Source organism: Monopterus albus, unplaced genomic scaffold (genome assembly GCF_001952655.1).
Source record: "Monopterus albus unplaced genomic scaffold, M_albus_1.0 scaffold1.1, whole genome shotgun sequence".
Lineage (NCBI taxonomy): Eukaryota > Metazoa > Chordata > Actinopteri > Synbranchiformes > Synbranchidae > Monopterus > Monopterus albus.
Genome location: NW_018127881.1, coordinates 1,138,885 through 1,150,757, shown reverse-complemented (window position 1 = coordinate 1,150,757; position 11,873 = coordinate 1,138,885). Strand labels below are relative to the sequence as shown.

Sequence of the window (11,873 nt, the reverse complement as noted above, 5' to 3'; positions counted from 1 at the left end):
GTGCGAGCAGGATTCTTCTTGGATCCCTCAGGACTGCGGATGTTCTCAATCTGGTTGTTGAGAGATTTGAGGGTGGAGTCGACCTCAGCATCATGCTGGCGGAGACTTCCAGAAGCCTGGTCAGCCCTCATGTACCTGAGAGGATCAGGTGACTTCTCAGTCTGACCCAAACCAGCGAAGGCAGACATGTCAATACCAGGGCCAGGGGGACCAGGAGGACCAGGGGGTCCAGGGTTTCCAGGGGGACCCTGAGTCAAAAAAGCATTGAGAGGAAGGTGGATTGATTATACATATTATTGCCCACCTTAGAATGAAATAATAAATAACACCACATATTATATTAACTTAAAACCTGCATAGATGGATAGGTGAGGACCCGACATGTCCTTTGTATTCTGGTGTAGCTTCACTTCGGCACATGCTCTCAGAGTGTAAATCACATCTGGCTTAAGGGCAATACACCCTGACATAATCAGCTCCTGAATTAGGTGCTTAGAGGTAAACTCGGCAGATTGTGTGTGTATGTGAGGCTGGAAAAGGCAGGAAGCAAGTCATTTTGATCAGGTAAGATGCAGGCCAGCTAAAGGCAGGGCGAGACTAGCAATTGAGAGCAGACTTAGGAAATCAGCTCATAGTTCCTCAGACCAAATCTTGTGTTGTGGTCAGAAACACAGCAGACTGTATTTCGTGGATCTTACATTTTGCCCATGTAATGGTGTCTATGGAATCATTGGATGTGTGTTTTAGATTAGGATAGGGTTGTAAAATGGTGATGCTTATTGTGGGTCTCTGAAGATTTATGACGGCATGGCCTGATACCCCCCTCTTTATGGCCAAATAATTGTTAAACATCATTTAACTTGAATTCTGAGCTTCCATATAAATGCTCACCCATTCTTTGTCACATTTAATTGTGAATTATCAACTTTAATAAGATCAACTTGACAAGTTCTGGTGATTACTCACAGCAGGACCAGTCTCTCCACTGCGACCACGAGGTCCAGGGGGTCCAATTGGTCCTGGCAGACCGTTTGCACCATCTTTTCCAGCAGGGCCAACAGGTCCCGGTGGTCCCTACATGCACAGAGGGTGAAAAACGCTTGATGCTAAGCTCTAAAGACACGACATTTGAAGAAACCTTTTTTAATTTATTTTTTTATTATTATTATTTTTTATTACAATTGAGTATTTTGGTAGGTTATGTACTCACTCTTTGTCCAGCAGGTCCAGCAGGTCCAGTAGCACCTTGGTCTCCACCTTGACCCTAGAACACATGATAATTACATTTATATAGTACATATTTTACTAAATTATTTGCCTTCAGTCTGGATGCTTACCGGAGGTCCAGGCAGACCCTGCAGACCAGTGAAACCTCTGTGTCCCTTCTGTCCTCTCTCACCAGCCTCTCCAGCCTCCCCCTTGTCACCGCGGGGTCCTTGGGGTCCCTGAGAACAATTGGACAGCATCCTAATTTATCTTTGTTTGCCAGATAAAATGTTTTCACTTTGTACACACCAAAGCTCAACTTGACTCTTGCAGTGGGTTCCAATTCTGTCTCCACATCTGTTTTGTTTGTGTGGATCAGATGCATGTATGTTAATGTTTATAAAAAATACATACAGGCATTCCTCTGGCTCCAGCAGGCCCTGAAGGTCCAGCAGGTCCTTGCGCACCCTGAAAAACAAAAAAAAAAGGTGGTGAAAATGACTGGAATAGATTTTGAACTTGCATTTACTGTTATCAGACCTTTTAATAATGTGTTAAAATGTAGTAGAAATGTTCTATGTAAGTGAGGGTCATTGCCTTCATCATCTAGTAGGATTTTCCCCATTTTTAAACATGCCCCTCCATGTAACAGTTAAGAATAGTTCAGTTATACCAAACCTATAGGTAACTAGTACTATTAAGAGTGCCATTTTGCTAAAGCACTATGGTAACCCACAAGGTAGAAAGACAGGTTTGCTTTTAAGGAGCAAATAATGTAGATTAATAGTAACAACCATCAGTGATGCTTTATTGAAATACACTAAATACGTTTCATTAAAAAGGAGAAAAGAGATCATTTAGTCTGGGATGAAACACTTGAGATATCCTCCTCTGTCCTTGTGTGCTGCCTCTCGTTTGATTACAGCAAACATTCTACTGTATTGAAAAAATGACATCACATTTTAAAGACGTGTTGGTGCTACTACTCACAGCCTCTCCCCTGTCTCCCTGTTTGCCGGTGGGACCAACTGGGCCGGGAGCACCAGGAGCACCTGGAGCACCAGGAGCACCAGCAGGACCGGTGTTACCACGATCACCCTGCATCACAGATTGAACATGATTTTGTTTATGCTGAAACCTATTGCATTTTCAGAAGTTTACTCATTTTACATGCAGTTTTAGAACTGTTCTACACTTGACTGGATCAATACAACTCATTGAAGGTAATCACTGAAGTAAAACATCAAACATCCAAAATAACAGGTTTATTTGAATCACAGGTGCTATTTTTTTTTAAAGTCAGGAACCACTAAGATAAAATCAGTCATGTTAAATAAACTTTTATATTTGTATTCCATCATGAAGAATATTTAAAATCTGGCTGCTAAAATGCCTTTAACAGAACATGTATATGTGAATACCATAGAATCCACCAGTGTATCATCTGTAGAATGAGTCTGTATTTCTCACCTTGATTCCAGCAGCACCATCTCTACCAGGAGGTCCATCAGATCCAGAGTTTCCCTGTCAGATGACAGAATATTAAGTATTAATAGCTTTCACATCCACAAAGCCAGATGTCCTATTGAATACAGATCAGGTGCATAATGAACCCTGCTCCAACAAAACACATTATAATTCAGTGTAAACACAATGCAAATGTATACCTGATGCAAATAGAAATGCATTTTAATGGGTTTTGCCTGAATATCAAAATTCTGCCACTGAAAACATTGTGGCAGATGTAAATCCATGGCCATTCACTGACCTCTCTGCCAGGCTCTCCTGCAGGTCCAGTGAGTCCAGGAGGTCCCACGGGTCCCGGGGGTCCACGGTCTCCAGGGCCACCAGGCGCTCCTTGCTTTCCAGGTTCACCCTGACAGGAAAGCCAAGGAATTATTATCACACTTTAACTAAGTCTATTGAATCATAAGACATCACAAATTATCCGATGATGCACTGGCACATTCATTCACACAATTATGATTATATATTCACTATCCCATTGAACACAGATAGGGTTATATCACTACTGTTATACACGATTGCTGGTGCACACTCTGACTGAGTAGAACCTCTCATTTGAACCTTATGCACGCACAGTCAGTGCCCAGGTGGATATAAAGAGATTATCTCATTTTGATTTATTCCGACAGCTCCACTCTTGTCATTCTCTAAAATCAGCATTGACACCTAATTCATTCTGCCAAAAAACCTGTTAACTTAACACAACAGCTGGAAAATCAGATGTCTAAATCAATTTTAGTAGTTTTTCCCACAAGGACAATAAGGACAGTCTGTTTTCTACTACACTGAAAAGTTTAATTGCTAGTTTATTTACAACCAAACCAAATGACAATAAGTTACAGAAAACCGCAGGCTACTTAATCTGCAAATTGAATTTAGTTTTTTATATGTTTGAATGAAAATATTCAGATTTAAGAATACAGAACTACTACTACTAGTTTTGGCTGTTCTCGTTACGAGTCGCCACAGCAACTGTCTGCATATATACATTTGGCACACATTTTACGCTGGATGCCCTTCCTGACGCAACCTAAATTGGGAAATATTTGTATATATATACTAATGTGGGCAATTTAGAGTCGCCAACCAAATTTAAGAATACAGAACATGGCATGAAAAATGCCTCAGTCCATAAATTTCAAACTTTGAACACCTGCTGTCTTCAAAGGGACAAGCTTGCAGAAATCTACACAGCATTACAGAAACTGTATCTACAGTTCAAACCTCACTTTTGTTACTAAAAACACATTCTCAGCTTGAAACATTCCTGGCTGAGTTTGGCATCAGTGCTGCTTTCTTGGCATTTTTTTAATGCACACTGATGAATAATTAATGGTCAGGACATGTCCACTGGGATGTTTTAAGTACACGACATGGCACATGTCACTTATCAAAAACAGTGTGAGATGTGCGCGTAGCAAGCCTTCTTGTTATAGTTCATATGGTACATCAAATAAAGTCAGATCACCAGGAGAAAAGTCCTGTGGTTACTTACAGAGGGTCCAGGCAGACCAGGGAATCCTCTCTCACCACGCTGGCCAGGTAGACCAACAATACCGCGCTGACCAGCCAAACCCTGAGGACCTGAAGGACCTAGGGCACCCTGAGAGGGAAAAATACGAGTCGGAAAGCACAATAAATGTGTGTTAAATCCAATTATTTGGCATAATGTAATTATAGTTATGTGATTTTTCATTTTTTTTTCATGTATAAAATAATCTTTAAAGCACAGAAATAGTTTCTATGAATGATACAAGGATGATAAGGCTGATCCTTATAGTGATACTTTAGAGTTAAAATAAATAAACTTAATTTAGCAATCACACCACTTTTCTAGACCTGGCAATAAAATGCAAAATTTTTAGACAAATGATCATTTACCTTCTCTTGCCTATTTCCAATTACCTTCCAAGATTAAACCACAAAAGTCAGATTTGTCATGTTCTCATCCAAATAAAACTTCTACCCAACACTACAACAGTATTTAACACAATCAGATCTCAGAGGTTAGAGTAACATTTTGTGGAACATGCGATTTATTCTTTAGCCAACAGTTTATACAGTAAATATGAAACTACAGTCAGCAAGTACTTATCTTAACATAAGGACTAGAAACAGGGGAAAACTGTTAGGCTGGCTCTGTTGAAGGGTAAATAAGATCCACCTGCCAGCACCTGTAAAGCTCACTAAACTTACAACTAAGTGTAACAATAACATGTGTGGGATAAAACAGTGATTTCTGGAGTTTGTTGTTGCACACCACCCAGCAAAGACTCCTTTGAGTTACCAAGCACAGAATACAAAGCAAGTCATCTTCATGCCTCTGTCTTGACAAGCTTTATTTCCTGTTACTTCTTCCACCTTCTTCTGTTTGTGTCATGTTTCATGCTTCTTTACTTTTGCAAACACCTTTGATTTATATCTTCTGTCACCTGGGACTTTACACCTCCCAACTGCGGCTACACAAATCAACATCAATCTCACCATCAAACCTTGCTGGTCTACTTCATCCACACTACCACGGTCCACTCTGACACATATCCTGCTGTGGAACAACAAAGCCTCCCTGAACCCACGTTCACAATAAACTGTAAGTGTCACCTGAGACACACTGGTTCAGCCGACAGACACACTGATGTGTTGATACGTGGCACAAGATCTTATATATGTAACCTATACTGTAGGTGGGAAGGTTCCTCGACCCAGCAGCTGTCTTTATGTTTGAGTATGCACTCATCTGCCATTATCTTGACAGGAACTGTCATGTTTTTATAACGTGTGTGTGTGTGGGTGCGTGCGTGCATCTGTGCATGTGTGTAGGCAAGGTAATAGCCAGGGGTCCTGTCATCAGTCTGTCACAAGGCTTGTGCTGCCCGGTGCTGTCATACATCTTGATCTGCTATTACAGTCAGTGATGGACACTTGTTATTAATGGAATGTGTGCTCTGCTGCTGTTTGTTACTAGTGAAATTGGCTCTTTGGGCAGACGGGGCTGTATAAAAGTTGAAAGATGTGGATAACAAAACACATTTAATCATTTTACTTTTTTCTGCAGAGGCACCTGTGATCACCATGATTGTGTTCAAGGAGCTGTGCGGTCTCAAGAGAAAGTTAGAGTGGCTAAATATATGTGCATGTGGGTGCGAGAGGGACCGGAGTGATATTTCAAGCATCACAAGGTCAAGAAATGACAGATTATGTAAAAGCCCAGCAGTGACTTGAGTGTTATATGGAAGAATATTATTCGAGAATGCCAAACTCACAGGAAGACCGTCCTCTCCAGGATCTCCTTTCTCTCCAGGAGACCCAGCAGGGCCGCGGAGCCCAGCATCACCCTGTCTGCCTGGGGGTCCACCATCTCCTCTCACACCCTTGGGTCCATCTTTACCAGGAGGGCCAGCAGGACCAGCTGGTCCAGGATTACCCTAAGAAATGGAATGAGAACAGGAGAAGGAACATACATTAAATGGAATACCAAGCATGAAAAACTACATTATAACACCTGTCAGTTCCATAATATACAGGCACACATATACAGTATGTACATGTCATATTTACAGAGCCAACATGTTTCTAGTATTTCATTGAGCCTCAGGGTGTCTGTGCATCTTTAATTAACCTCACATATTAACATTCTTACACTGTCAGACGTTTCTCTCTCAATATGTTGCACTTTTTTTTAGCAAGTCTCTAAAAACATTCCAAACAAACTACAACTCCCCCTGCTGTGTCAGACGTGCTGTTTTGGTAGTGCGTAGGTGCTGAAACAGCAAGAGCACATGCTTTACCAGTGCTAATTTAAAAAGGCTTCCTAGGAGACAATAACTCAGGTGGCTGTTAGACAACATTCGTTTATCTTTTCTTCTGCACCTGGTCCTTGCTTGTAAAAACTAAAGAATCCCCATTTTCCCTCCCCACTCCCATAACCAATCTGACAATCCATGTCTTAAAACTGAATTGTGTTATTTATAGTACTTCATATTATAGTGGTTTAAAGGTGTGAGGGTTAGGGTTACAATATATATCAACTCTTTTTTTTAAAGTTTGTTTTTGTTTAATGTTTTAATGTCAAGTTTATGTAAAAGTACACCGGGTCAAAATATTCATTCTTTTAGAATATACTGTATATCATATGTCATGTCATGTCATGTCATGTTTATTAAACATACAATGTGCATGTGAACTTAGTTTGGGAGACGAAGGCTTTTGGTTTTGCTAGGCTATAAGGAGAGTGAACTTACATTGGGGCCAGGGGGTCCAACTCGGCCAGCAGCTCCAGGGAATCCAGTGGCACCCTGAAAGTAAATAATAATTTAGACAAAGCTGAAAATAATTTAATAAAACAATAGTTGTTGTATGTGCTACTATAAGAGAAAAACAAAGTAACTTAATATTTATAAGAACTGAAATTGAGACTCTTTGCTAAGAACAAAAGTATTTCCAAAAGGTCACTTACAGGAGGTCCCTGAGCACCACGAGCGCCTTTAGGTCCAAAAACACCTGTAGGTCCCTGGAATACACATACTGTCCATTACTGTCAGCCTTTTGTCTTATGTTTTTTAGAGAGCAATATGAACCTATCTAAACCATTTCAACACTGCTGTGAAATAATATTGGAATCTATTTAGTCTGTCTCTGCTAGTTTTCATTACACTTAGTGACAGGAACAGCTGTCACTCTGACTTGATGTTAACCCCACCACAGATGTTCAACATTCTGTTGATTTGTGCAGCTATGACATCTGTCTCTTCTCAGTCGATGTTTATCTTGCATGCAATGTTTTTGTTTATTAAAAAGAACATTTCTCTAGACTGCAAACATCAAATGTTTTGCTATAAGTCCTTATTATTCAGGGTTTAGACAATACTAGAAAGAATGACTGTTTGGTTTATCAGCTGTGTGACTGGAATGACACCCACTGCAGGTCCAGGGGCACCAGATGGGCCTTGGGGTCCAGGGGCACCAGCATCTCCCTTCTGTCCAGATTCTCCCTGCTCTCCCTTGGTTCCAGGCTGACCGTCAGCACCCTGAAAGAAAAAGGCAGTTATGAAACATGCGATTACATATGTCATGTTTATATTTGTAAATGAGAAATTTGTTAAAAATCAAAAATGGTGCTACTTGATTCCCTAAAATAAATTTGGTGAAAAGAACATGACACCGATTTTATGCATAAAGGCAAGTTAAGGCTATTTTGCCTGTGAAAACAGTTGTACTACGGTGTGCGTTTACAGGGCAAGGAGGGTCTAATGAAAACATGTTGAGTTGCACTATGGGAGGATTAGGCTTCAGCATTGCTTGGAGCCTGAGCCAAACTAGGGACTATTAGAATGCTGCTACTTTCATTTTGATCATTTTTTTTGTTAATGAGTCTCTGTGAACCTCCAAACATTGTGGAAGCACAATACCAAATCACTGGAGTATACCTTGAAGACTGAGAAGGCATATGCAAGTTTACTTCAGTACCCAATAAGGAGCCAAGGCATATTCCAAGCACTAAACTTTATGTAGCTGCAAAGAAGACTTTATATGAACAAATATGAAACTTTTAAAGTGAGTTTACATAACTTTTTAAAGAAGTGATAACATATTCTTACTCTTCATTAGTATTAATAAGCAATAAAATACACCCTTGCTCAATTCACTATGCTCTGATTGAACCTTAATCGGTCTGGTATGACCATTAGCCTATGGTTAATGATGTTAGCAAACTGTGGACAGATATTGCCATTTCAGTGACTTTATTACTATTCTCTACAAGTGCTACAGCTGCACAACATTTTATCCACACCAATACTGTAGGCCTATCATTGCTCATAGCCACAGATTTCCTTTTAGGTAGCAGCAAGTGACATTTACTAGAAATATGCTTAAAACTGACAGAAAGGCAGTGCAGAGGATGTGCTTTCTTAAACTTGTTCTATTTCTTTCATTTTCATTTCACATACGGCTACATATGTAGTCACATACACATGTGACTACTTCAACAATTTAAAGTCTAGAAGTGTAAACCCGGATTTCAGAATATTTAATAAGCTGCTGCTGATGTGTTATGTAAAATCTCTGTCTGATTGCAGTCTATGTGGTGTTAAGCTGTGATGTGAAGTCTGTGAGCCAAAAACATTTAGCCATCTTGGCATAAATCCAATATCTAATCATAAAGCCACACGAAGAAAAAAATTATGAAAAATTGTGTTGTCACAAAAATGTTTTTAATAAGTTTGATCCTTCTACCCATTTGAAAGTGTTCACCTTATTAAAAATATTAATTTGAAGGCTGCCTGGAGTTTTTGGGAGGAACTTAATGGATGACTGATACTTCTGAATGTCAGTCCACTAATCTATCTCCACAAAACAGTACACTGCAGAAACAAGACTCCCTGATGGCTAACAAAGGTAATTAGATATCCAACAGTTTTCAGATAACAGTAATAGGAAGAAAAGCAGTGTCATTTCAGCTCATGACCCTTTTTTGATAAAGTAAAACATGTCCATTATGAAGGTGGAATTTAATTTTCAGGTAAGAAAACACATGCTGAGGTTCAGTATCACCTTTCCACTAGAGAATAACATAACCACATTTTTACTGCTACCTGATTTGATTATTATCACACACACCTACATCTACTTTGCTTTAAACTTTATAATGTTCAACATTAAAGGAATTAGGAGTTAAATGTGGCACTTGTTACTTTACTAACTTTGTGTAACTAGTTTTTCATAGAGTGCTAGTGTCAGTGCTTTAAGGTGACGTGGAGTTATGTTATAAAATACTTATGTCTTCACATGTTCATCAGATTTTTGCAGAGGCTAAGAGCTGGTCAGTTTTGTTTGTTGTTACTTACAGGGGGTCCAGCAAACCCAGCAGGTCCAGGAGGTCCAGTTTCACCTCTGTCACCCTGAAAGAGGAAGGAAGAAAGGCAGCAAAAACACTGGAAGTTAGTTCAGGGTGCAGTGCTGAGTACATCATCATCACCTACCTGGGGCTTTTTGTTCTAAGGTACCATATATGCACAAAATTCATAAAATGAACTCTTTTTGTACTAAAACAATGGTATCCCACTGGTTAAACTGAAACACTTACAGGAGCACCACGGGTGCCAGGAACACCAACAGGACCAGCAGGACCTGATTCACCCTACAAGACAACATAGCAGCAGCATCAGCAACACATGAGCTACAGTATAAACTGCAGATTCAGATACACAATCAGTGAATGAATCCTATTTACAGACACAATAGATACATGCAAAATCATTTTAGTGCCAGTATGCCAAAAGGTGCAGACTAATGAATATAACACACCTTCTCACCGTTGGGACCAGAAGGACCAGAAGGACCAATGGGACCAGTGAGACCCTGTGACAGGAAACAGGAATAGACTTTCAAAACATTTTAACTCCATGAAAAATCACTTTGTTTATTTGGTTGGTTGATTTTGTCAATCAGCCCTTTAAAATGAAGTCTAATAATATTATTAGAGTAATATTTGTAAGTATAAAGACTGAACATTTTTTTTAAAAGATCTGAACACTGGCAAAGCCATAAATGCTGTGAGTTTACTGCATATTCATCAGTGACTATTAACATTCATGAAAAACACAATAGATTACAATCACTCACTCTGGCACCGTCTTTGCCAGGAGCACCCTCAGGTCCTTTCTCTCCAATGTCACCCTGTGAGAATGAAAAACAAGTCAGTCCCCTGGTGGTTAGAGGCATAAAACTTCATATCAAGTAGAGAAAATATGAATGATTTATTATTAACACTTTGCTCCTCTCGTGGCTTACTCTGTCTCCTTTGGGTCCAGGAATGCGCCTCCTCTCTCTCCAGGCATACCCTGCAGGCCTGGGGGGCCCTGAGTTCCTTGGGCACCAGCAGGTCCAATGGCTCCCTGTTATGGAGCAGAAATAAATGAGAGATGCTAGCACAATGAAGACAGTGGATTGAGAAACAGACAGAACAAGTACCTCAGGTGAATATCTCTATGTGTGCACCTGTTACAGATTTTAGTCTGAAACCAAATTTTTGTGAGGCTGTTTTATTGACACATTTCAAATTGCTTATGGTAAGACTTTGTATTTCCTTTATTCACGAGTCAAAAATAAAAAATGGAGCTGAGTGCGCATCTACTTGAGACCCCCACTTATCTTTGTCTTGACATGTTCTGTTCAAGGTTCTCGAGGGATTGAACAAATTAAAGAAACTACAACACACTGAAATCCAGCTCAGTTCAATATTATTCATCTGTTCAATTGTCAAATTAAAGTAAGCTTTTACCAACTTTATGGATGAAGTCTAATTTAAAAAACAACAGAAAAACAACCGAAACTTATCTCAAATTCCATTTGTTCATTTTGATGATGGGTCCACCTTTGCTTCAGCGCTTCAGGTGAAAAGGGGAATTTTATCACTTATTTATTCCACATATTAAAGCCAAGAGAATTAAAGTAAATATAGACTTTGACTTTTTAAGTCTACCATGCCCACTCCTCAACAAAAGTTGCCAGGCTTATCAGCAGGACTTTGTGTTGCAGCCTCAAACTGAAGGCCAGACACACAAACACAAACTTTATTGCATATCTCCAGTCATTCAGCTGGAACCATGGGACTCACACAGTCTCAAAATTGGCTGTGAATACATCAGAACTGTGTTTTAACTTAAGGGTCCTGGTGTACACTGTGCTTTATTCAGGAAATCATTCTGCATGTTTCTCAGAATCCTGCTTCACCCTCCACAAAGTGTCTGTTCAGTCCTTCCCTATCACTCATGTCTTTTAATCAAATGTAGTGTTTTATAGTGTAATAGTGTAAAAATCAAATTCAACATCACAAAAGTTTAGTTTATTTGTGTTTTATAGTGTAATAGTGTAAAAATAGAATTCAACAAGACAAAAGTTTAGTTTAGTATATTTTATTGTAAGGTTGGTTTTGTATCCACCATATAGCGAAACAGTATTTATCCAGATGAGTCTAAAGTGTGTACACTTGTATGGACAGTATATAGGTTTATATACAATACATGTGAAAAGGTATTTATAGCATGTACTGTACCTGCATATATATTATGTTTTACTTGTAATTATACAGATGTTTTGGTGGGGCAGTGGGTCCCAACCTTTTTGACTTGTGATTCTTA

At 39.4% G+C, this 11,873-nt stretch overlaps 1 protein-coding gene across 1 annotated transcript in view; it reads right to left on the bottom strand.

Moving 5' to 3' along the window:
• col2a1b (collagen, type II, alpha 1b) overlaps nucleotides 1-11,873 on the bottom strand; it is a 45,644-nt gene that overhangs the window by 3,649 nt on the left and 30,122 nt on the right. Inside the window, 19 exon segments of the mRNA XM_020619338.1 lie at nucleotides 1-248; nucleotides 967-1,074; nucleotides 1,211-1,264; nucleotides 1,338-1,445; nucleotides 1,621-1,674; nucleotides 2,197-2,304; nucleotides 2,677-2,730; nucleotides 2,975-3,082; nucleotides 4,229-4,336; nucleotides 5,997-6,158; nucleotides 6,975-7,028; nucleotides 7,190-7,243; nucleotides 7,653-7,760; nucleotides 9,579-9,632; nucleotides 9,818-9,871; nucleotides 10,039-10,092; nucleotides 10,357-10,410; nucleotides 10,525-10,550; nucleotides 10,553-10,628. The exon segment at nucleotides 1-248 is cut by the window's left edge and continues 2 nt beyond it. Coding sequence (XP_020474994.1) covers nucleotides 1-248; nucleotides 967-1,074; nucleotides 1,211-1,264; nucleotides 1,338-1,445; nucleotides 1,621-1,674; nucleotides 2,197-2,304; nucleotides 2,677-2,730; nucleotides 2,975-3,082; nucleotides 4,229-4,336; nucleotides 5,997-6,158; nucleotides 6,975-7,028; nucleotides 7,190-7,243; nucleotides 7,653-7,760; nucleotides 9,579-9,632; nucleotides 9,818-9,871; nucleotides 10,039-10,092; nucleotides 10,357-10,410; nucleotides 10,525-10,550; nucleotides 10,553-10,628 — 1,646 coding nt within the window.